Below are 26,612 nucleotides of genomic sequence, written 5' to 3'. Positions count from 1 at the left end.
GAACAATTTCTCTTCCACGACGGAATTCGATAAAGACTGATCTCTTTACCCGTTGGCTTCCCATGGCTGTCATGCGACCGGCTATTGCAGTTAATAATACTACAGCTTCTTGCCATTCTTTGTGTTTCTTTTTATCGCTGTGTGACTGTTTTCATGTGAAAGCCTGCGTGCGCTAGTACCGCTTGCCACTCGTACCTACAATCCTTTGCGGTTTTACCCCGGAAATGACGTCACATTTTCAATCTCTATACACAAGAGGCTAATTAGGGGTGGAGACAGCACGGACAAATCAAGAGTAACAAGTAAGGGAACGCAAAACTTAATATAACATACAAGGTAACAAACATAGAAACCAGGACTAAGATACAAAAAGTTGACATAGACAGAAGACAAAATATAGAGAGAGACATGACAGTCTGTGAGGAAACAGAGGAGTTAAAGAAACACAGAAACCAAAGTAGAGGAATAGAATGGAAATGTAAAATAAACCGAACAAAAGCAAGCAAGGAACAAAAGATATTTTATGCAACCAAGAAAAAAAACATCAAACATGTGAGTATGAAAATATCTGGATATAATAACCCTTTACTTTCATAAGTAAAAAGTATTAGCATTGTACTTGGTATCAGTGATACTGCATTTGACCAATTTTTGCAGTATGATGTACCAGTTGTTGTAATCACGCCGGAAACATACTTTTATTTCGCGTCATTGTAGCTTTATTTTTAAGTGTCCCGGAAGTAGTAACTGACACTTCAGAGGACTTGACCCACCCTCCGTTAGCAGATTGAACCGCAGAGCCAGAAAGTCCTCCAGAGTTCGGTTCTGTGGACAGAATAGAGGGGGGCTGACATAGTTAACCGCCGGATGTGGAATTAAAAGCGGAAATGGAGGCGAGAAGAGGAGGTTAGTTTAATTCCTGTTGCTAGAAACGGAGCTGCTAAGCTAACGTTAGCATCGTGCTAATTTCAGCTTTTCCTTTCTCTTATTTTACGTCACTTCCTCTTAGCTCCTACTTGCGTACATAGCGTACTAGGAGGAGAGCGGAGGACTGTATTAAGTTAGATCTTAACTGAAACAGTTCCTGACGCTGTTCTGACAGCATCGGTCCTGGTGCCAGCAGTTATCAATTTCTGTGCTTTCTGCATTTCACTGGGCGTTTCTCAAGTACACAAGTACATACTCGCATTCTTGTTAATCCGGAGCCGTTTCTCAATATGCGTACTTTTGTGTGGTGGGGGTTCTCTGTCTTAATTAGCAGTTCAAACATTTCAGAATTAAACGAGCAGAAGACAGTGTTACAGAGTGTTTCGTGTAATAACAATTATAACAAGTCTAAGAAGATACCAAACAAGGAATAGAATAGAATTAAACTTTATTGTCATTGCACAGGTACAGGGCAACGAAATGCAGTTTGCAGCCATTCAGAAGTGCTTTAGCCATGATATAGATATATTACAATATATATTAGCAATAATAGAGATATGTAAGTATATTACAGAAATGGGTCTATTACGGTATGTTATATGTACACAGTATGAAGTATGTTGTGAATATGCTACAAGTATGTACAGGCTGTAGTGAGTACAAGCTATGTACAGGCTATGAACAGGATATAAATATGAAAAAAAAACTATACAGAATATGAAATAAAGAACTTTACAGAAATCTGAGATATACAGCTATACAGAAATGGGAACTACGCAAATTGTAAACAGTTATAGAATTAAAAATGATCGTATGATTATTTACACAGAACTATACAGTAGTGCAGTTAAGAGGCTATATAAAGTGCTAGTGGTTGTGAGTGGTGGTTCAGTCCATGTTATTATTGTGTGTTTGAGGGTACAGTTGTCCTGTGCGTGTGTGTGTGTGTGTGTGTGTGTGTGTGTGTGTGTGTGTGTGTAGGTGGTTGTGGGTGTGTGTATGTCCAGTCCATGTGTTAATGTGGGTCAGATGTCAGGAGGCAGAGTTCATGAGTCTGACAGCTGTGGGGAAGAAGCTGTTCCGGTACCTGGTGGTCTTAGTCCGGAGGCTCCTGTAGCGCCTCCCAGAGGGCAGGAGGGTGAAGAGTCCATGTGATGGGTGACTGGGGTCTTTGATGATTTTCCCAGCCCTTTTCAGACACCGCTTCCTGTAGATGTCCTTTATGGCAGGAAGTGGTGCTCCGGCGATGCGCTGGGCAGTTTTCACAACCCTCTGCAACGCCTTCCGGTCCGAGGCAGAGCAGTTCCCGTACCAGACTGTTATACAGTTGGTCAGGATGCTCTCGATGGTGCAACGATAGAAGTTCACCAGGATGTCTGAGGACAGGTGGTTCTTCCTCAGAGTCCTCAAGAAGAAGAGGCACTGGTGAGCCTTCTTGACCAGCTTGGAGCAGTTGGTCATCCAGATAAGATCCTCGGAGATGTGGACTCCCAGGAACTTGAAGCTGCTCACACGCTCCCCAGCCGTCCCCTTAATGTAGATGGGTGGATGTGGGTCAGCATTCCTCCTGTAGTCCACGATGAGCTCCACGAGGAGCATAAGTTTATAGTTTTAATTGCTTTTATATTATGAGAATGCTGTACATTTTTAAAATATTGTCTGGTTTCATTTATAAATCATTGAAAAAACAGTTTTGCATTAGAAAAAGTGGATTTATGTATACGAAATTTAGCCAGTAAGATTAGTAAATTAATCAAATAAAATTTGTTTGTCCTATTTGCAGGGTAATCCAAAAAAAAAAAAGCCAAACAATATTTTTCCATAACAGAGAAGTCAGAATAGAAAGAAAAGCACAACAAAAGTACAAAAATCTTTGGAGTAAACTCAAATGGGGGGGGGGGCTCAGTTGGGCAATGGAATATGTGGTGGGGAGTGATCTGCGGTGCTGCTGCAGGGAAGCCAAATGAACCTGCATGGCAGCTGCAATCATGTCTCACCAGCTTAAAGTCTGTATTGGGCCGTGTGTGTGTGTGTGTGTGTGTGTGTGTGGCTGCAAGCTGCAAAGCTGCAGCCGTTTGTTTGTGAAACAGCAAGCATAAGAATAAAGAGGCTGAAAAGCATGAGAATGTGGACAGGCACCACCACCACCCCGGTCTGCCAATCCACAGGTACCACCCCCTCAGGGCGGACCTCATCCACCCCAGAGGCTCTGCCGCCAAGGAGTTGTTGAACTGCCTCAAGCCATTTCCGCACTAATAGGTTTTCGTTTGAAAATGCATCTTTTTCTCTCTGTTTTGGCTTTCCGTCAACAATGAGATGGCGTTTTTGGTCAAGGAAAGCTGAGGTTTTTGAAAATGCTCTCCAAAGTGGATAAATTTGAAAATGCTGTTTTCGCGTCACAGTGTGGACTGCAAAAACGGAGTCTTTCGAATATGATGATGTATTTTTGTCATATGATGCAGTCATGTGACCAATTCAACTAAGATGACGGATGGCATTTTACAGCAGTTGTTTTGTTTGCTCTCAATTTGGACAGCCCTATTAGATTAATATCAATTTGTACATGCTCCAGAAAGCTCTGGATAAAGTATTTGTCCTCGACATCTTACCGGAAAGTAAATAAACAGCAGACGGAAATGATGCAGGTCAAATTGTCTTACGTTTCACGCATGCGCAGTACAGGAATGTAGCATTTTCAATATGGATTAAAACAATTGAAACGTTTTCAAATTTATCCGGATTAGTGTAGTTATTAGGTTAGCTAGAGAGTTGGGATGCTGTGTAATACATGAATAAACCTAAAATACAATGGTTTGGACATTCTTTTGCATGTTTCCCTACTGTAGCGGTTTCCTCAAGCATACAGGACTCTTAGAAGGTACAAGATGACAACTTTGGAATCATATTTGTTTGTCAAAGCTGAACCCAGGGCAAACTACGCTAAATTAGCGTTTTTAGCTAACAGCTACAATAAGCATAAAAGTTGCTGTACGGCTATCATTTGTTAACATGTTCTTATACATGTAATACATTTATTATCAACCTGAGAGTTTATCTGCAGGTCAATCAACATGACTTCTGAGGTCTTAATCCAGCTCAAGATGCTGTAGATTCCCGTCAGTAACAAGCTGGTAAAATGGAGTTCTATTAACCGGAACCAGATTAAGTCCCAAAAAACTGAATTTTGGAACTGAAATTGAATTGTAGAACTGAAACATAATTAGGGATGGGTATCGTTTAGGTTTTATCCGATACCGGTGCCAAATCGGTACTTTTGAAACGGTGCCGGTGCTCAAACCGGTGCTTAAAGAATGGAGAACACAAAATTGGTCCAAAAACCTCTCATGTTCAGCTGTTTTTTGTAAAAATATAACAATGTTAGCCTTTTCTGCAGCTATGGGGCATATATGGTATCACTCTTGGCTGGAAGCAGTGCTTAAACAATGGAAAAAACACAAACTTTGTCCTAAACCTCTCATGTTTAACTGTTTTCCACTTTTTCTTTGGTCATTTTAGCCTTTTTAGCCAGGGTGAAGGGAGTATCTGCCATCAAACAAGAGGACAGCCGCATGTAGCTATGATGATGTTTGCTAGTTCACCTTACATGCATTAATGTAATAACGTGGTTAGCCTACTCAACGTAAATTAGCTACTCACGCAGAGAAGAACGGCTGCTGCCACCATCATCCGTCATCATTTCTGCTACACTGGCAGGGCTAGGGGCCAGGACTCTCCTCTTCGTGTTTTTGGGGGATGTTGCATAACAGGCAACCCACCCGCAGTAGATGTGCTCGGTGTGAGGTCTCGCAGCAAGCTATCAAATACAGCGCATTTCTGGGCTTTTAAAAAAAACGCTATGCGTCGCCAGGTGTTTCATCGGATTTGAGGTGTTACCTCCTTTGACAGTATCACAGTATCAGCTTCAAGCACTTGCTGCAGGCTGCTGAGTTTGCATCTTTTGCTGTGAAGTACAGCCAGACTTCTGACCGCTTCGCCTTGGACATTTTTAATCTGTAGCTCTGCTCTAACAGAACGTACGTACCTGGCCCCGCCTACTATCCTCGGAAACGTAAAATGATTGGCTAGAATCTAAAGTGTATCACAGCTCAGGAAAAAAAAGCACCGAAATAAAGCACCGAAATGTGCGCTGCTTTTCGGTCTGGTTACTACCGTTTATGTCAGAACCGGTGCCATCATGGCACCGGACACCGGTACCCATCCCTAAACATAATAGTGAGAAGTGAAACTGAAATTATTCGAGAGCTACTTTTTAAAGGATAAAATACAGTTTCAAAGAAAATTAATTCATTTTCAAAATATAAAATACAATTTCAATTTAATGACAATCTTTTTTTCAGTTTGTGGTGTAGCTGCAACATGATCAGCGTTATTGCTGTGTTTGACAGTAAACTCTAGTTTTAGCTTAGGCTATGTGTTGGTCTTCTGCTGCTCACCTGGTGTGGATGTTATCCTGTTGGTACAGTTTTGTGTAACCGTCTGCTTCTCTTGACCAAACCAGATGATTGTTGTTCTTCTTTAACTCCTTTGACATATTAGCCTTGTGTAATGTATGCTTATGAAATCTCATGATGTGAAACCTTTACAAGTCAATTTCATATGCTGTTAATATGTAAAGCAATCATCTCTTTATTTCTAACTAAAGAGTCAAACTCCAATAAACTGTCAATGTATAAAAATACTTGTAGTTTAAAGATAACGCAAGCTCAATATCAATATCTGTGTTTCAGGTTTACCTCCAGGCATCCGAAAAGTGATTGTTGGTGAAGAAGAGAGGCAAGAGTGGAGCTCCAGTCTGGACCAGGAGGACCCAAGCATTAAAGAGGAGCAGGAGGAAGTCAATATCACCCAGTTCACCTTTAGTGCTCTCCCTGTTAAGAGTGAAGAGGATGAAGAAAAACCTGGATCTTTACAGCCTCATCACAGCCAGACTGAAGACATTAAAGATTCTGTCGGATGGCCAGATCCTGATCCATATCTGCAGCCTGATGAGAAGACTTCAGACACAGATGTCAGTGATGCCGACTGTGAGCAGCCCTGTGAACCTGCACTGCCTCAGATGCAATGTGACAATGATGAGAAACCATTCAACTGCTTTGTGTGTGGGAGAAAATTTGGTCATCGCAGAAATCTTAACAGGCACCTGAGAACCCACACTGGAGAGAAACCCTTCATCTGCTCTCAGTGTGGGAAAAGATTTGTTGACAGTGGAAACCTGCACAGACACGTGGGGATTCACACAGAGAAGAAACCGTTTAGCTGTTCTGAGTGTGGCCGAGGTTTTAAAGACAAGACTACTCTAATGAACCACTTGAGGACTCACACGGGCGAGAAACCATTCAGTTGCCCGTTTTGTAGTAAAACCTTCACACACAGTGGCAGTTTGAAACAGCACCTGAGCATTCACACAGGAGAGAAACCCTACAGCTGCCCAGAGTGCAATAAAACATTCAGTCGTAAAACAAACTTGAAGACTCACATGAAGATCCACACTGGTGAGAAAAGTTTCAGCTGTGGCTTCTGTCACAAAACGTTTACTCGGAAGCATCACATGCAAGACCATCAGCGTGTCTGTCGTTCTGCAAACCGTAGACCATCCAGAAACCAAATTCTGATGCCTCGCCCTCTAAGCACTGGACTGGTAGTGCTTGTGTACCCAGCATCTCTTTCTAAAAGTACCACTGAGTGATGGAAACCATTGTGGCATCAAATGAGAGAGAGAATAAAGCCAAACCTCCGTAGGTGGCCAGAATATGGCTTTTAGTGAAAGAGAAGATATTTGATCTTTTAAGTTGTTTTAGACTTCAAAGATCAAATGTCTTGAAAGTAGAGTTCCCGTAGTTTGTGGTGAAACGTGATCCATCTTTAGTAGTTTTGTTAGAGCTGTATTTTGTGTGGTATGGAGGACCACAAGAGCCACGCGCATCGAAATAAATGATTCTGTGTTTAAATAATGAATTGTAGAACAAAATCTGCATTTGTAAATTCATTTTTGAATTCCAATTTAATAAACTGATTTTTAAAATGCTTTTTAAGTCTTCATTTCAAAAACATTTTCGAATTGCACTTTAATCAACTGCATTTCAAAATCCATTTCCCTTTCCTGTTTCCCGGCTCTTTAGGCTCCGAACCGGCTCTTCAGGTTGTTTTGTTGCTTTAATTAATTTATTATTAACAATAATATAAAATTATGCACAAAAGGAATTACTATTGTAAAAAAAAAAGAAAGTGGTTTTATTTATATATGTTTATATATAAATATATACAGTGGCCCCTAGAGACAAAACGCGTACAAACTCCAAAACACATTTCTAGCATGAACTGAACTTCCAAAGCAGAGCTACCTAGATCACTTAAAGTACACAATTGAAAGCATGTGTGTATTGTTTGTGTATTTATACACAAGCATTCATATATAGTCAAATAATAAAAAATAAAAAAAATGTTCATTTACCTGTTATTACCACACACCAAATCCGGTCGTTGGTACTTGCTGGCTTGTGTAGCCACTAGGTAACAAAAGCTCAACACTGCGCCCAGCATCCTGGAGCACTTCTGTTGTGTTTTGTACGTGTTTTGAGTTTTTATGTGCTTCTGAGTTTTTAAGTGTTTTGGAGTTTGTACGTGCTTCGGAGTTTGTACGTGTTTTTACGTGTTTTGGATTTTTTGCGTGTTTTTGGAGTTTTTACGTGTTTTGGAGTTTGTACGTGCTTCAGAGTTTGTACGTGATTTGAAGTTTGTATGTGCTTTGTCTGTAGGGGCCACTGTAAATATGCTTTTATTTATTCACTCCACATAAAATGTAATAAATAAATCATATAATACAAAAACCAACTATTCACATTTCAACTTTTAACTATTTAAATTTTCAGCTTTTTCCTTTTACAAATTTAAAGTGAAACAACACAAAACACTGCAAACCACAACACAATTAAACATAAATTATAATATGAAAACAAAAAGATGCACATTCTCTGTCATATGGGCCTGCATGAATAAACTTTCTGAATCCTTTATCATCTTCAACTGAAAATAGTTGTGGATGATTACTATACCTTTATAATGTGACGTTGTTGTCCCTGGCACTCTTTCTCTCTCCCTCCCACTCTGTTCCTGTGCTATTGCGATTGTAACTACCGCCCCTCCCCCTTCTGCCCAGCGCAAGCACATGGCTCACGTGCAGAGTGAAGCGGAAAAAAAGTGAGAGAGAGAGGGTGAGAGAAAGGGGGGGAAAAAAAAAAAAAAAAAACCCCCACGGCTCCCAATAAGGAGCCGGCTCGTGTGGTTCACTTCAAAGAGTCGGCTCTAAGAGCTGTTTGATTCGCGACCAACACATCACTATATTCTAACCCCTGAGGTTTGAAGAAGGAAGAGGAGAAGAGCGCAGAGAATCGCCCATCCTGGAAGATTAGTTGTTTAACTGTAAAGAATGTCAAAAGCCCCTCAGACAGAGGTTCTAGTCTGAGCACAAAGGTTAAAGCAGGAAACAACCAGAATAGGTGATCTAAGAATTAGCCTTAGTAATAGTCTGTTATTTTTATGTTATGACAATTGCCCAAACACAGCAGTCATCTCATATATGGTTAAAGGGGGACAGAGGGCCTAAGAGGGAAAAGAAGCATAGAGAACTGACACCTGGTGGGCAAAAAGGGTCTGTGTGTAATGTCTGGAGAGATGAAAATGGTAAATGGCCTGTATTTGTATAGTGCTTTACTTAGTCCCTAAGGACCCCAAAGCGCTTTACAGTACATTCAGTCATCCACCCATTCACACACTGGTGATGGCAAGCTACATTGTAGCCACAGCCACCCTGGGGCGCACTGACAGAGGCGAGGCTACCAGACACTGGCGCCACCGGGCCCTCTGAACACCACCAGTAGGCAACGGAAGTTGAAGTTGCTAATCCAAAGGTTAATCCCTAAGCCAACAGGAAAGGCAAATGGATTTTGAAATGAGTGGAATTGGTAATTTAAAAAGAATTTTGAAAATCACTTTATTAAATTGGAATTCAAAAATGAATTACAAATGCAGAATGTATTCTACAATTCATTCTTTAAAGACAGAATTCTTTATTTCTATGCCAAACTCATAAAGATTAAATTTGCATAACGACCAAAACTAGCACCACTGGTTAAACGTGGGCCAATTGAGTGTCATCAGGACGCTACAACACAGAGAACACCATCCCCACAGAGAAAGCTAGGAAAGCAGAAGAACTTCATATCAAGAAGCCCTGAGTAAATGTGGTTATCCTAGCTGGACATTTGTCAAAGATGGGAAGGCGCCTAAAGAATGCTCCAGGAGGGAAGGCCTAAGGGTACATCTTTCACTATTTTACAATGCTTTGATTGCAACCATTTCCCAACTCTCTGTGTATGGTACTTGCAGCCATTTATTTATAATCAAGAAAATTTGCATATTAATGATCATTAAACTGACCCCATGGCCCATTGTTAATCAGTGGTGCTAGTTTTGCTCATTATGTGATATTTCAATGTGATATTTATAAGGCTGGGGAAACCAGCAGTCAGCTAAGACTGAAGTCACTTGGACGAGTGACAAAACGTTTCTCCCACTTAAAACGCTACCTCAAGATGAGCAGAATGAACTTTTGGGATTGTTTTAATTATATTTGTGAAGGATACTTGATGCAGATGTAGATTGCTGAGCCAAATCCCTACGACAGCAAAGAGAAGAATTCTAGCCACAGCAAGGTCCCACTGGATGCATAAACCCGTGATTGCGGACAATAATAATAAAAAACCAGAAAGGATCACAGCCGGCTCTAGCATCCTTAAATAGTCCAAAGATATCCAGTTAGAGGGTGAACTGGTAATTCTAAATTGCCCATAGGTGTGAATGGGTCTTGTTGTTAGCCATGGCACAGAATGGTGATCTGTCCAGGGATACACTGCCCTACGGCTGGGAAAGGTTTCAGCCTCTTGTGACCATTAATTAAATAAGTGGAAGTGGATGGATGGATAGTTTTTCCTATTATTATTTGGAGAAAAAGAAATCTGAAAATGTTTAAAAAACAAACTGTCAGCTGTATGTGTATTGAGGATGAGGAGGCTATGACCTTTCTCACATTAACATGTGTCTACTTCTGTTACTGAACACAAAGCCACTCCTCTTTACAAACTCCCAAACAAATATAGACAAAAACAGAACAAAAACGGAAAATGTTTTATTTAGATTAGCAAATTTCATATTTCCACTTTAAATATCTATTGATCAACTATCAACTCCACATTCGTGTCAAAGGCCCTGCCCATCCAGCTACACAGGATGTGAAGCTTCAAAGAAAGGACCAGAACTCTGCTGCATTAAATTAAGTACTGAATAACTTTATTTAGGGATGTGAATCGAGAACCAGTTCTCAAAGGATGAGAGCGTGATGGTAAAGTGGAGACCACTTCAGGACAGAAACAACTGCATTATACTGTTAACAAAACTCCGGCAGCATGCTAACACTAAGCTAACAAGAACCCCGAGTGATGTTAAAGCTGAGTAAATGCTGACCCCAGCCCACACAACTTGCAGCCTCCGTTTTTACTGGTTCATGTTTCTAAAGTAGAATCACTTTAAGGTCTCTTTGTGAAAACCTTTAAGGTTTTCATCTTTGCTTTGTGCTGTCCACATTAGGATAGGGATTTGTGTTAGTGTGTCGGGCTGTAGCCTCAGGTTTGTATTGCTAATTATGATACAGTGTGTTGCAGATTATTTTACAGACTAACATGACAGTAACGTAACGAGTAGTATAACAAATGTCTTTCTCCTGGGTGTAATTAAGTAACGTACTGCATTACTTTTAAAATAAAAGGGTTCTGTGTAATATGAGCAAGAATGACTGAGTATTGACCCTAACACTGATCAAAACAATGAGAGGAAACACCTGCAACATGCACACACATTTGACATCTGAGCATGTAATAATTTTGGGTGACTGCAGTGTCTTTGATATGCTGCTTAGAGATGGTGGTGACTCACAAAGTGGAGCCAAAGAGAATGGATAAAGGAATCGATAAGGAAACGAATTTATAAGTGATATTAATAATGGAATCAGAATTGCAAAATTCTTATCAATTCTCATCCCCTAACTTTATTGATCCAAACGTTTTAGCAAAGAACCAAACAACCAGAAAAAAGGAAGAAAAAAAAAAGAAGAAGGTGAGAGCTGCTGGTTACCATGGCATTGAAAACAGGAAGCAGAAACAATAGCCGCAATCCATCTTCTCCAATCTCATTAATTCTAATGATGTCGCGGACATGACTCCACCCCTTGACTTGACTGGTTCCTGTTTATCATATTTCTTAGGGCAGGGCATGTCAGCCATCCTTGTTTCTGTGCCAAGACTTTCTGTTTCCTATATTTGTTTCAAATTTAGAGTTAAGTGTGAAAACAGTCTCTGCAGGTCCATTTGCCCTCTACTGTTAAGACACCACTACAGTCATAGTTCTTGTCCAGGTATCCTAGATGGACTCAATCTGGCGACGGACCTTCTCAGAGGCAAGGCGGTCAAGTCGTCGCTGGCGGATGACAACGAGGACGGCGAAGAGGGTTGTCAGAGCCAACATGGCCGCCTCAAACTTCCAGAACAGATGTTCTTCCATGAGAACAGAGCGGCAGCTGAATAGGAGGAGGAAGAAAAATTAGTACCTTCATTGGAATAACGTCAGTTCCTGTAGTGACGATTAATCTATGGCTGAGGTGCATGCTCATCTATTAGCTGATGAGTCCATAAAGGGTTCAAAATATTCTGATGTGATGTGAAAGTTATTCATGAACCATGTGTAGCCTAGTCCATAAATGACTATAGCAATTAACTCTCTGGGGTCTAGGGTATAATTGGCCATTTTTGACTATTTTTGATTTGTCTTGTTTGGAATCATTCTTTTCAGCACAATTTCAAATGTCTGAATTTACAGTTATTTCATTTTGACATACTGTATTAGCACGATTGATCTAAATTAAGACAAAAAAGATCACATCAGAGTAGGAAAAAAAAAGTTCTATTTTTCACTGTAAAAACCAAAGAAGAATGTTCAATGAATCATTTTCATAACTTGGAAATGCAAATAGTCGTAACAATAGAAATTGTAATTTTTTTAAAATTATGCACAGGTTTTGGAAAAAACAAAGTTATATGCAGCTATTTACCTAAAAATGCAGCCAAGGCCTCAGGCAGTTTTTATATAACCATTTAAAACTATTAACAGAACAATTAGGTGTTCTGCATCAAATAAGAAGGCACATAAATTAGTTGTACCAATCCAAAAAATATTTTCGGTCCAAATTAAGACAGAGGAGAACACCACATACCAAAACTCTGCAGGTCTGACAACAAGAGGTTTAATAAAAAAAAAAAAAACAAAAAAAAAACAAAACAAAACCATATGTGTGTGTGTGTGTGTGTGTATGTATGTATACACACACATTATATATATATATATATATATATATATATATATATATATATATATATATATATATATATATATACATACACATATATACACACACACACACACACACACACACACACACACACACACACACACAAATTGCTGAAGTTGATGGTATTGTACAGTGATTCCAAAATGTCAATTTCAAAAAAATAAAAAAGAGGTGTATCACTCATGTTGCTGTCTGCCTTTGGTGGCTTTTTTGCAGCAACTGTGACATTCAGCAGTCGTCTCATTGTTCTGACACACAAAACAAAACTATCGACTACACTACACACTAACTACACAAGACAACATGCCGTGGAAGAGTTCGGGTCTTAGGAGGTTAAATTTAGGTTTTGTTTAAAGGTATGCCTGCACATGCCAGTGTTATTTTTTTCACCTCTAAAAAGTAAAAAAGCTCTTCTTATTATTAAAACATCTTATTATTCTTGTATTAAAAGTATATGTTTTATCCTCTCTGAATTATATCCGTCTGTTTGTTACCACACTCACTGCTTTGTTTTCCTCCCACTATTTGGTCGGAGGGGCTAAAATGGCTCTTTTGATGTTGAAGGTTGGCGACCTTTATTGTTTGCTTGCTGTCATCCATTAGAGTATTTCCTTTAATTTAGAATGATCAGCTGCTCAGATTTTAGTCCTCCCACCTGTTGCTTGCATTCATCATGATTTTGAATGATACATGTCGCCTGTCTGGTTAATCAGGACCCAGACTCACCTTTTGTACTCCTCTCTGCTGGACTGGCTGCAGTTCACTCGCTCTACATAGCCTGTCAGTCTGCAGGCCAACTGTGACTTCTGAAAAACACACACACGGCCAATTAGATGATGCTTCAGAAAACAGAGAAGATTGATCTGTGCTTATGTATTTAAAGTTACATTTTAAATATGATGGAAAAAACTCATGTGGAGGTGTCTAATTTTTACTTTGATTCACCCAAAAGCCCATTTTTCATTAGTACCCATTCGGATGGAGTCACCAAAACACAACTCTGATTGGCTGGTTTTCCATTGCAATCGAGTAGAACCCAATATGTGTTTTCAACATCGTTTGTGGCAACATTAGGGCTGCCACAAACGATGATTTTGATAGTCGACTAGTCACCGATTATTTTTGCAATTAGTCGAATCATGCAGATCGTGCATCCATTGGACGTAAAATGTACAGCTTATTGCACCAGCAGCATCTGCTCTTATATAACTATCATTAGCTTACAGCTTTAAGTGTTTAAGGTATGTGCTAACTAAAAATAAAGACAAGATGATAGTTTGTTAAATGTTAATGAAATTTGCAGATTGTTTTGGTGAAATTTAATAAACTTCTTGCTATCTAAAATATATCAGGACACCGGAGTATATTCTCGAGCATCTCACACTTCTGATAATCAGCTGTCTGCTTGACGTTTATTCAGCTGTGTAAAAACTATAACTTTAATCTCAGCCAAACCGATTTACTCAGGAACAAATAAAACACTAAAAAAAAGCCAAACAATAACATTTTTAAGTTATCTAAGTGACTTATATATCACAGGGCTCTAGGCTAACTTTTTGTCATAGGCGTACCGGTACGCCTAACTTTTTAAAGTTAGGCGTACCGGCACAAAAGTTAGGCGCACACAAATTTTATAATAATTTATATAATATAATGTGTTTTTCTGGATACACTGTGCTTTTTCAGCATTCAAAGATTGATGACACCGTGTCCGAGCACTGGCTATGAATTTCAGAAGGATCAGGCCTTAACTTAACAGAAAAGTTAGCAATAGTTCTTTTCCTATTACAGCTACATCCACTTCTGTCGTGGCTAGGCGGCTCACTAGGGCTGGGTATCATCACTGATTTCTATAATCCATTCGATTCCGGTTTTCAAAGTCCCGATTCGATTCAACTTAGCCTCAGACAGTCAGAAATATTATAATTCTGATCATTTATCAGTACTGACTTCATCAGAATTGTGAACATCACAGCAGATGCCTTTGTGTGAAAGTAACTGAGAATAAAACACAGAAAAACATGAAGGAGATTTTCCTGGTCTGGCTTTTTATAGCAGATAACCTTAAAAATATTCTACAATGTTCTGCATATAAACTTTAAATTTCTTCAGTATTGAACAACAGAAAAAATAGGCTTTCTTATCCGAGGTCATTTAAGGGAAAAAAAGAAAAAGAAAAGAAAAAGACAGCAGCCGACAGCGCTGTAAACAACGGTAGACTGGTGGGTAATAAGCGAATGAATAATACAGAAAACAGAGATTGGAGACGGAAAACTGTTCTTGAAGTACAGAGAGAGATAGAGAGAGCTAGCTGTGCATGGAGTGGGATTTTAATAGTCGTGGAAGCAAAACAGCAAAATTCATGACGACATCGATCAAATGTGAAGCGCAGTTTGCTGCTTCTTTTGCTGCTTGCTCGGTGAATTTTGGTTGGAGAGAGACAAAACCTGCAGCTCAGAATCAGCATAAAAAGACGTAAACACAGCGCGGACTGGACGCATCAGGATCGCTAAGCTCCGACAGCGTGTCCGTCTACGGGCCGTCGGGTGAGAAAGCCGAGAAAGACAAAGTTGATTCTGATGCGTCGGTCCTCTGTGTTTACGTCTTTGTGTGGAGTCCGTGTACCTGCTCTCATTTGCTGTTTGGTTGTTGTTGAAATGGTTTTGTGAGCTTTAATCTGACGTTTCTGGCAAAACACAGTTATATTTAAAAGTCATTCAGGATTTAATGAATTGATATCGCTTTATTCAAGCTACTCACCTCCCACTTCCACCTGCACTTTCAACTGGACCACGGCCAATCAGAGAGGTCCCGCCCCTTACTATCTCTGATTGGTTTAGTCCACGATAGGGGCAAAATGTGTGTCTGTTGTTGACCAAAGGGAAGGTTGCAGATTTTTTTTTTTTTTGCTACCCGAACAGTTGGTCGCACAGGTGCAACCAAATATTTTTTTAGTCGCACCACTGAAAAATTTGGTCGTATTTGCGACCAAATTGGTCGCACTCTAGAGCCCTGTATCATGTTTAACCTGAGTAGTGAAAGACAGCGGTGGGTTTGAAAACGATTTGCCGGGAGTCCGGTGTTCTCACGGGCTCTAGTGAGCCTTGCCCCCGGCTAGCTATCGAGCTAGTGGGTAACAGACGTCTCCGAAAACGTCGGAGCGCTTTTGAAAGTATGTGGTGTCTTGATAAACTGAGCAGATATTTGAGGTTTACACAGCTACATTCTCGTCTGAAAATATGTTAAACGTGTATTTTGTGACCCAGAAAGAATAATAAGAGTAATATCAAAACTAACTAGCTGCCGCCATTGTTGGAAACTGAGCTGGGCTGCGCTATGAATTCTGGGACAGAGCTTCTTCTTCGGGGTTTAACGGCAGCTGGCATCCTTGTACATGCAGTGCTGTCATCTTCTGTTTCAATCCGTTATTACACTCTTAAATCCTACTACTTCTGCGGCTTTTGTGATCTTACAAAGCTTCAAAAGACGCGTTGACTATTAAACGATTTTGATAGTCGACGTAATCGTGACTAGTCGACTAATAGTGGCAGCCCTACATAGCATTGCGTCCACGCTTCCCGTGATGTAATTAATATGTAACACGAACACTACAACAAAGGTAGACATCGAGGCCTGCTACTTGGTTTGTGGCTTTTCATCAGACTCAGGGGAGCACAGCGTTTTTTGTAGCCATTTCTCTCATTGCCAGGTTTCAAAAAGAGGTTGGTATGATTTTCTTGAATAAGGCTACATTCACACTGCAGGTCTTAATGCTTAATTCCGATTTTTTGATGAAATCCTCACACTCCTTCACACTACAAATAAAATGTGACAGCAAACGCGCTCTAGTGTGAACCCTCCAAGCGTCCCGCATGCGCAAAAAAAGACGTCACACACAATGCGCTCCGTTTAGACCCAGACCAAACAGCATTGTTTGACTGATGGCCCTGAATATAAAGACTTGTTCCAGACTTAACTTTATAACTTGAAGGAAAATTGGGAAACGTAATTTTGTTATTTACACATGGCCTAATAATTGTCCTTGTTGCTGTTTTAGAGAGGAGCGGTGCTTCAAAGGATAGTTGCAGATTTCTGTCAGATAGGGCTGCTCAATTAATCGAATTTTAATCTCGATTACGATCTGGGCTTTCAACGATCATTAAAAATGACTGAGCCGATTATTAGCCCCTCCCTCGTGCTTTACCCTCGCGCTGCTCCGTGTGGCAAATCGAGCGCACCTCTCTGCATTTCAAACATGTGTCACAACAATTAAGAGCAGCGGTCCCCAACCTTTTTTGCGCCACGGACCGGTTTATGCCCGACAATATTTTCACGGACCGGCCTTTAAGGTGTCGCGGATAAATACAACAAAATATAACTAGTACCGGTACCGAAAAAAAGAAAATTTATTCATAGCACACGTGAAAAGACCAAGGAAAACCGAGTAAATGATAAAAACGATAACAACATAACGCTGAAAATCGATAAAAACCCTGAAAACTATACATTTCACACCTGAGCCTCAACTCTCGCGGCCCGGTACCAAACGACTCATGCCCTGGAGGGACTTTCCGTGCCGGATACACGATGGACGGGTGGCAGAAATGGAGGGTCGTGTGCCTGGCGGGACTGTCGATCAAGGACGCTGAAGATATCTACCTATTCGGAACCATGATAACAGGGTTCTTGCTGATCGGAGCTGGCTTGGGCCTGGCTTATCGGAGAATTAGGAGAAATAGGAGCCCAGCATGAGTAGAGGTCTCTTTTTCCTCTTCTACTTTCCCATTGTTGTGTACTTTTTCAGTGTTTTTCTGTAACGCTGCCGATCTCCGACCTGTATTCCCATGTGATGTCTGTGTTGTGTGTGCAAGTCGGGGGGGGGGTCTATTCCACTGCGGGGCAACCTGCATGTGGCCAATAAAGCCTTGATTCATTCATTCATTCATTCATTCATTCAAACAGCAGTCGCTTTCTAAAACATCAAATACAGTACACATACGAAAGTGACCCAGATCGGATTTGAAAATATCGGATTTGTGCTGTTCACAATGTCATACTATGATCGGATATGGGTCGCATAGAGTCAAAAAAGTCAGATTTGATGCGCTTTTGCCTGCAGTGTGAACGTAGCCTAAGACTCTCCTGACTCATGATGCCACTGAGCAGCCAATCAGGTAAGTACTAATGGAAAAAGGGCTTTAGGTAACTATTTAAAAAATAAATAAATAAAAATGTATTTTAAAATAAAATAAAATAAAATAAATAAATAAATAAATAATTGAAACAAAACAAAAAAACCCACAAAAAAACAAAACAAAACACATGACCATCTGCCAGATAACTTCATCTGGCTGTCCGATGACTTGATCAGCTGATTTCTGAACAGTGGTGACCTGAGAGTTGACGCTGCCCTATGTGGGACTGAAATGACTCACAGTATTGAAGTCGCTGCAGCGCACGCACGCCTCCGTCACCACAAACTCCTCCAACAGCCAGCAGGGGGGGGCCTCAGGCTTAACTGCTGCCAGGACAACAACAATATGTTATTGGCTGCATATACTTTGTGTGTGTACCTGGAAGTGAAATTATTATTATTATTATTATTATTTTTGCTGTTGGATTAAAACTAGTGAACCTGTCACATGACATGACTTTGTTTCCACAGAATGAGTTCTTCAACAGTTCTTTTAAAAAAAGAAATCTTTAATTAAAGCCACACTTTATGCTGTTAACAAAGAAGGAAGAGGCAGGAGGAATCCATTTAGGGATACACATAGAACAAATGGGATTTCTGGTTAGCTCAGCGAGGTATACAGTCAAGCCCATAATTATTACTACCAGATTCTAGTGTGTAACTGTTCATATAGAGTGTTATAAAATTTATTGCTAATGCAATCATATGGCACATTGACTTCTGAGGAAATTTTAGAAGGCACTCGTCATCAGAAAGGTTGCCAACCCCTGGTCTAGTGCATAAAAAGACATAACACACAGCGCGGACCTGGCACATCAGAATCAGTGAGATGTCGGCTTTCTCACCCGACATCTCACTGATTCTGATGCATATGGTCCACGCTGTCTTTACGTCTTTGTGCGGAATCTTTTTTCCCTCAAACGGCTGGTCGCACTGTTGCAATGTAGGATTTTTTTTTTGTCACACGATTGAGAAATTGTGTGTGACCAAATTGGTCGCAGTCTAGAGCCCCGGATTAGGTTGCCTGGTACATGGCCTGAAAAAGAGCTCTAAAGCATTAGGTCCATGTTTTACAGCGGGGATGGGGTTCTAAGGGTTGAAGGCTTCTGATCTTTTTAAAAACAAACAAACAAATAAACAAACCAAATTAAGGAAACATCATTGTGGCCAAACAATCCAATTTTTGTTTCATCTAACACAGAAGACCAGAAGTCTTCTTCTTTGTCCAGATGAGCATTTAGCCATGCAGGCTTTTATATGCCTCTCTGGAGAAGTGGCATTATCCTTGGTCTCTCTAGAAGTTGATTCTGTTCATTTGGACGTAGCGTTTTCAGTGGGAGAAACGTTTTGTCACTCATCCAAGTGACTTCTTCAGTCTCAGCTGACTGCAGGTTTCCCCAATCTTATAAACAGTACATTTGCATAATGACTGAAGCCAGCCCACTGAATGAACAATGGGCTGGGGGGTCAGTTCCTTCATCATAATTATGCAAATTCTCATGACCATTGATCAACAACCACCAGCAGAGCACAGATTCACCAGGATGAGCTTGGTAGTGAGCCTTGGATTCTTTTTCACCTCTCTCACTATCCTCCTGGCCAGCACAGGTGTCACTTGGCTTCCGACCATATCCTCTGTGATTTTCCACAGTGCAGAACATCTTGTATTTTTTAATAATAATTTATACTGTAGCCACTGGAACTTGAAAACATTTATATATGGCCTTGTAGCCCTTTCCTGCCTTGTGAGCAGCCACAATGCACAGCCGCTGGTCCTTACTGAGCTCCTTTGTCTTAGCAATGACTATCCACAAGCCAACTGCAGAGAGCTGCTGTTTTTCACCTGTTGAGTTGATTAAAACATCTATTCCCAATTAATCAGGGTAATTAGGATGCTTTATAAGTGCTTGGACTATTTGGAATAGTATAGAACTTTGGATTTTCCCAGAGACTGTGACAGTTGTGAAGGGTATGAATAATTTTAGACGCAACACTTTTTGTAAATAAAAGCTGAGAAATATTTTTTTTCTACAATGATGCCACTTGTATGTCGTCTTATTATATTTTAATATTTTAGGAGAAGCCTGTGTCATTTCTGGTAAAAGAAAAAAAAAAAAACACATGCTGGTTGAATAACAGTAACTTTAAGTCAGAATTTGCCCGGGGAATGAATAATTATGGACTTGACTTTAATACAGAAAGAACAATAACTGCATTTTTTTTTAAAGCAAGCTAACAAAACATAGCTCTAAAAACAGATGACAAGAGTTTGAGACATACCTGTAACTGTTCCTATAGATTTCTCCTCATTCAGCAGAGCTGATCCGAACACCCTGAACACATGAACATTTTTGAAAGTCATATGACTTTACCACAGTGCTGCCTGCAGGTTTGGTTGACCTCTGAACTTACCTGAGTGACACAAGACCCCAGAACAGGGCATGCAGTACAAGGACGCGTGGGCGGCAGCAGGCGACAGGGATCCGACAGTCACCCTCCATCAGTCTGCTGCCCCAGCACCACAACGCCGTCGCCACGCTGTCCGCTTCCTGACCGGTTATTGAAAAATTATGATTCGTGGCCGAGTGCTATCAGTCCAAGCTGTAGTCAGTCTTTTACCATGATGCTCACATTGATCAAAGCCTTAAGGCTCCACGCTATTGAGAGCTGAAAAATCAAACATATGTCACTTTGCTAATCGATAATCAGAGTGCAGATGATCACAGTTCAGTGTATTTAATATAAGAGTACACAGCCTAATTACTATTTGATTGGATGATAAAATTAATCATCCAATAAAACAGCAACAAACCTAATCAATAAATGAGTAATGAGCAGATTCATTAACACAGACACAGCAATATTTCACTCAGCTGATCATTAATAACCCATCAATAACTTAAAAAAGAGCTAATATCACACACTTTAAGCGGCTTACAACGTGATTTTCTTTGTATTGAGCAGTCTGCTAATGCTAACAAGTTGCTAACACGTTAGCAATACCGTTAGCTCTACTCACCGCGATCTCTTAAAAAACACACCCGCCATATTGGACTCAACGCAGGGAAGCAGAGAAGAGGAGCCTAAACATCAGAACCGCCGATGATTCGACACTGCTGTTAAATAAAGCGCAGAGTTAGCGGCGAGCAGCTGAAGTCCATCGATTGTTGTTACCGGATTCACACAGACAGGTTAACCACGACACTCACAGGCAGCACTTCCGCCCCAGAGTTCACTACCCGCAAGGATAAAATGCTCCCAGGAAAAGCGTCTGTTATATTCATGTAAATACAATAATATATATGCATGCATGTGCCCCGGGAGAAACGCACTAAACATTTTTCGCTAGGTTTTTTAAATAAAGTTTACGGACTGTAAAGATTATTTTAACACTTTTTGTCTTTATTTACGTCCTATTGTCTCTTAAACCTTTTATGTAAGTTAGGAACCGTTATTTTGAAGGGCAGAGTGCAGGCGCAGCCTCATCCTGTTTTGCTAGAAATTACACGTAGATTTAAACGTCATCATTCTCTACCCATCCTTTTTTTTTTTTTTTTTTTTTAAATATTAAACTTTATTAAGAAACAGTATACAGAACATGTATACTATACAATCAGAACAAAATTAACATATGCCAGGGGGTGTAATACAAAGAATTACAAACATTCAAATAATTTGTAATTACTACAAATAGTAATAGTTTTCATAGCCTTTTTGTTAAGTGATCCACTAATCAATTTTATGTAACATAAAACATCATTATAGTAATCTTTAAAATTAGGTTTTTTGTTACTGTATTTGCATTTGTGAAACCCCTGTAAAAAATCTATAATTAGGTTATTTTTTTGTGGTCTACCTGTCCTTGAGGGCCATCTATCAGTCCATTCATCAGGAGTCATATTCCAATCACCACCCATTAAAATGTATTCCGTAGGGTATCGACCTTTACGTTCAAAAATATTTAGAGTTAAATCTTCTAACATAATTTTATTTTGACTTTCATTATTATATCCATAAACGTTGACTAAAATGAAAAACAAACTTTCAACTCTCATTACAGCAATCAACCAATGACCATTCAAGTCAGTCCGTTGTAGTACAAGATCCCCAGGAAAGTTATCGAATAAAATTGCTAAAACCCCCCGACCTCGATGAGCCATGGCTAAACAGGATTTTGCTTGTTTGATACCAGTCATAAAACTACCCATCCTATAATTGCAAAGACATTGTGGTTTAAATTACATAGGGCAGGTCGCTGGGACTTTATTAAATCACCTTCGGCAACCTTATGGAGTAATAAAAGAATTTTAATTGGAGGGACATCGGTTGACTGGTTACAGTGCCGTAAAGCAGGCATCCTTAATGTATCAGATTTATTTGACTGTGGGACTAAATGTTTTTTAAGCTTTGATAAAATTGTAGAGTTATATAAGTTGCAGCGTAATCAATTCTGGAGATATGTCCAAATACATAGTTCATTATCGAAGTGGCTGGGAACCCCTTTGAGTTGTCCTGTGGGCAGCCCTGTGGAAGTCCTGCTCTCAAGATCATCCTTGGGTAAAGGCATTACCTCTAAGATTTATCACTTATTGCAAGAACGGTCAGCTGACCCTCTCCTTAAAGTTAAGGGCTACTGGGCCCAGGACATGGCATTGGACATATCTTCAGTTGAATGGGATTCATGTTTTCAAAATATTAAAAATTTATTTTGCGCCTTGGTGTGCAAAAACCAAGGCGCAAAATAACTGCCCATGAACTGAGAAAAGTCAAGCGTGCAGCTGCCAAGATGCCACTTGCCACCAGTTTGGCCATATTTCAGAGCTGCAACATCACTGGAGTGCCCAAAAGCACAAGGTGTGCAATACTCAGAGACATGGCCAAGGTAAGAAAGGCTGAAAGACGACCACCACTGAACAAGACACACAAGCTGAAACGTCAAGACTGGGCCAAGAAACATCTCAAGACTGGTTTTTCTAAGGTTTTATGGACTGATGAAATGAGAGTGAGTCTTGATGGGCCAGATGGATGGGCCCGTGGCTGGATTGGTAAAGGGCAGAGAGCTTATTATGAACATGGTAATAAATCTGGTCAATTTCTAGCAAACCAGCTAAAAATAAATAAAGAAAAAACAACTATATGTGCTGTTCAAGATTTATCTGGGAACACAATATATGAACCGATACAAATAAACAACATTTTCAGGGATTTCTATAAAACGTTGTATTCACCACAAATAAACCCATCTAAAAAAGAAATTGATCAGTTTTTGGACAACATAACTCTTCCAAAATTATTAGACACTCAAGCAATGGCACTGGATTCACCACTGACACCAGGTAAACTCCAGGAAGCCCTGATAAGTATGCCCAATAATAAGGCTCCAGGTCCAGACGGCTTTCCTGCAGAATTCTACAAAGAATTTTTCTACAGAACGTTGTTGGAAATCAAAGAAAAGGGCAGACTTCCATCAAATATGAATTCTGCAAACATTAATCTCCTGCTAAAACCAGGCAAAGACCCTGTATATCCCTCAAGCTATCGTCCAATATCCCTTATAAATGTAGACCTTAAAATAATCTGCAAAGCTCTCTCAAAGAGACTGGAGAAAATAACCCCCCTCTTAATTCATCCTGACCAAACTGGTTTCATAAAAGGTCGGCACTCATCAACAAATACACGCAGATTACTTAATTTGATAGACTACTCATACAGTAAAAACCTAGAAACTACAATATTCTCTTTAGACGCAGAAAAAGCATTTGACAGAGTTAACTGGAAATTTCTTTTTGCAACTTTACACAAATTTGGTTTTGGATCCTCTTTCATCAACTGGTTAAAATATTATATAATTCCCCAACAGCTTGTGTCAGAACAAATGACCAGACATCCTCCAGCTTCTGTCTCTTGAGGGGCACCAGACAGGGATGCACACTCTAAACTTTTCAGATTGGAGTGGTAAAGGAATCAAATATTTAGAACATATACTAGAAGGAACAGAATTTATTTCATTTGACGGACTAGTTACACAATATGGAATCAACAAGAAAAGATTTTTAGAATATCAACAAATTAAATCCATAGTAAAAAAGAAATTTTAACCCGGTCAAGTTGAACTACAAACACCACCAAGTGTGGTTCAATTTCTCACTCTTAAAACCCCCAAATTACTATCCAAAATATACAGAATGCTTTCTAAAACAGATGAATCAATATCACTTCCTATTGCAAAATGGGAAGCGGATTTATCAGTTAACTTAGACCAAAACTTCTGGTCTCAGACTTGCTTAAAAACCTTTCATCTAATTAGAAATCCCAGTCTTCAATTAATTCAATACAAAATATTACATAGAGTGCACTATACAGGTCATCGGATGTTCAAGATGGGCTTTACGTCTACCAACAACTGCTCACACTGCCAAACCAATTCACCGGACAATTATATCCACGCTCTTTGGTTCTGTCCACCAGTTCAGAAGTTTTGGCGCGAGATATGTGAAGACTTATCAAAGTGTCTGAAATGTAACATTCCAACTTCCCCCTTAGTGTGTTTGTTGGGCAGCTTAGATAATGTTACTTCAGAAAAGAATATCGCCCATATGGTTTTCACTGCCCTATGCATAGCCAAGAAAACAGTCCTCATGAACTGGAAAAATAAAAATAATCTTAATTCTAACCAATATAGAAATTATCTATTAGATTACATTAGTCTTGATACAGCCTCTGCCACCACATCAGATCAATTGCTCTGGGTTCCTTTGATCAGCTCCATCACCTAGTGGGGGTGGGGGGTCATAGTTTGGTCCCGCCTTCACTGTTGTGATTGGTGTGGGGGTAGGGACAGGCCTAGGGCGTCAGGGGGTTCCCCAGAGGCATCTTCCTTGGGGGGCTCAATCCGGGGTAGCAGTCATGTCCGGTTAGGGGCTCTGTTGGCTCTCGGGTGACTGTTTCCTCGTGGCTGCGTGCAGCGGGGCTAGGGGAGGGTCTGTGCTGACGGACGTGGGTTACTGACCTGGTAGCCTGGCTGCCCCTGGGTGGGTCCGGGATGGGCGTGAGGTTCTGGGTTGGGTGGACTGTCCCGAGCTCTGTGGAAAAGGGTAACACCACCTGGGTCTGGGTGCAGTTCCCCCCTCCAGGGGCAAGGGTACCTAGACCCGGTTCGTAGAGTACGCTTGGGGAGTGTGATCGTGTGTACAGCGTCTCTTTATGTCTGTCTCCACGTTGGTTGAGTGTGGAGTAAGTGCATATGAGAGCATGAGGGTGGGAATGGATGTTTGTATCTGTGTGTGCCTGTATGTCTGTGTCTATATGTCAGGTTGGGTATCAGGCGCCACCTCTCTGAGGACATCTCAGGCCCTCCAAGGTTTGGAGGCCTATCTCCCCCCACCACCACTTCCCCTGCCAGTGGCGGACTCCCTCAGACATCGGTGCGTTGGTGGTTCTTTGTGTCTGGGGATGGGCGTCCAGGTACACACCGGCTCACTCCTTGGCGGCCGCTTGTCGGGGCCTGGAGCCTGGGGCTCGCTCGGGCCACTTCGGAGGTGGGGTGCCCCCGGCCTCTCGGCCTGGGGCTCGGTCACTCAGGCACAGCTGGCTGCCGGCGGAGCACACGGGCGCGTCACTGCAACTCCCCCTGGCTTCTGCTTCGCGGCTGCTGAGTGAACCCTCATCCGGGACTCTCCTCAGCTCTTTCTGGGACAGTGGCGCGGCTGCCCCTCTGTTGGTCTTCCTTGGTCTCTTGTGTTCTGAGGGCCTCTGGATGTCTGGAGTTTTGATCTCCTCCATACCTGCTTCATGCCCTGGGGGACGGGGCTGTGGCCCCCCCACACCCTCTAGCAGATCATTACATGAAGGAACCTTTTAAAAAAACAAGCACGTCCATGCTCACAGGTGTACACACGGGTGATCACACCCACAAACTACACCCTTTTTGGCTCCTACCTCAAAGCACACTGTGTTCTGTTGATCTTATGTGCTGCACAATGTTTAATATTTAGTATTTACTGTCATATTCCCATATATCATTATGATGTTGTTTATTCTATTACTCTTGTTCTCTTCTTCTTGTTTTCCTTTTTCTTTCTCAACAGGTGATCCAGGTGATTGATATATGCATTTTCTTTTTCTTTCTTTTTTTTTTCTGCCCATTCTGTTGGTTTTTGTTTTTTGCCCTTCTCCCCCGTCCCTCTTCTCAGCTGTTTCTCTTTCCCTCTTTCTTTCTCCCCTTCTTTCCCCCAGTCAAGTCTGTCCCGTATTCAGCAAGTGAAAATAAAATAAACAATAAAAGGTGACTCAAATAGACCATTATGGCAAGGCTGGGATGGTCAATTTGGTAAAGTAAATCCGTTGGGCATCTTTCTTTGCCTTTAGACAACAATTCTGATGGCAAAAGAGCCAAACGGGACAGGCAAAAAAAAAAAAAAAAAAAAAAAAAAAAAAAAGGTAAAGGGCAGAGAGCTCCAGTCCGACTCAGATGCCAGCAAGGTGGAGGTGGAGTACTGGTTTGGGCTGGTATCATCAAAGATGAGCTTGTGGGGCCTTTTCGGGTTGAGGATGGAGTCAAGCTCAACTCCCAGTCCTACTGCCAGTTTCTGGAAGACACCTTCTTCAAGCAGTGGTACAGGAAGAAGTCTGCATCCTTCAAGAAAAACATGATTTCCATGCAGGACAATGCTCCATCACACGCGTCCAAGTACTCCTCAGCGTGGCTGGCAAGAAAGGGTATAAAAGAAGAAAAACTAATGACATGGCCACCTTGTTCAGCTGATCTGAACCCCATTGAGAACCTGTGGTCCATCATCAAATGTGAGATTTACAAGGAGGGAAAACAGTACACCTCTCTGAACAGTGTCTGGGAGGCTGTGGTTGCTGCTGCACGCAATGTTGATGGTAAACAGATCAAAACACTGACAGAATCCATGGATGGCAGGCTTTTGAGTGTCCTTGCAAAGAAAGGTGGCTATATTGGTCACTGATTTGTTGTTGTTTTGTTTTTGAATGTCAGAAATGTATATTTGT

The 26,612-nt window shown here is 40.8% G+C and overlaps 2 protein-coding genes and 1 long non-coding RNA gene across 5 annotated transcripts in view; 2 read left to right on the top strand and 1 right to left on the bottom strand.

Annotated features, from left to right (window-relative positions):
• Positions 1–26,612, top strand: part of LOC146683521 (uncharacterized) — an 83,998-nt gene that overhangs the window by 52,241 nt on the left and 5,145 nt on the right. The gene's annotated exons all lie outside the window — the stretch shown is intronic.
• Positions 734–6,974, top strand: LOC146683523 (uncharacterized). The gene is made up of 2 exons (XM_085445269.1): positions 734–906; positions 5,676–6,974. The coding sequence occupies exons 1-2, from the start codon at positions 888–890 to the stop codon at positions 6,632–6,634; spliced, it is 978 nt and encodes a 325-aa protein (XP_085301395.1). The 5' UTR covers positions 734–887; the 3' UTR covers positions 6,635–6,974.
• Positions 10,111–21,025, bottom strand: jtb (jumping translocation breakpoint). 3 transcript variants are annotated; one of them, XM_085445270.1, is made up of 7 exons: positions 20,807–21,018; positions 20,617–20,713; positions 20,010–20,264; positions 19,878–19,930; positions 17,839–17,924; positions 13,130–13,209; positions 10,111–11,575 (listed from the first exon to the last, which is right to left on the bottom strand). In XM_085445270.1, exons 3-7 carry the CDS (start codon positions 20,096–20,098, stop codon positions 11,419–11,421), a joined length of 465 nt encoding a protein of 154 aa, XP_085301396.1. In that variant the 5' UTR covers positions 20,099–20,264; positions 20,617–20,713; positions 20,807–21,018; the 3' UTR covers positions 10,111–11,418. The 3 variants fall into 3 exon arrangements, with proteins under 3 accessions (XP_085301396.1, XP_085301398.1, XP_085301397.1); XM_085445272.1 differs by having other exon boundaries at positions 17,839–17,921; positions 20,617–21,025; XM_085445271.1 differs by having other exon boundaries at positions 20,010–20,146; positions 20,617–21,020.

This window comes from Copadichromis virginalis, linkage group LG22 (genome assembly GCF_057382275.1).
Source record: "Copadichromis virginalis isolate Kocher_CV1m ecotype Utaka linkage group LG22, C_Virginalis_male_GT1.1, whole genome shotgun sequence".
In the NCBI taxonomy this organism is placed as follows: domain Eukaryota; kingdom Metazoa; phylum Chordata; class Actinopteri; order Cichliformes; family Cichlidae; genus Copadichromis; species Copadichromis virginalis.
The sequence above is the reverse complement of the archived record's forward strand: the minus strand, read 5'-3'. Positions and strand labels throughout refer to the sequence as shown.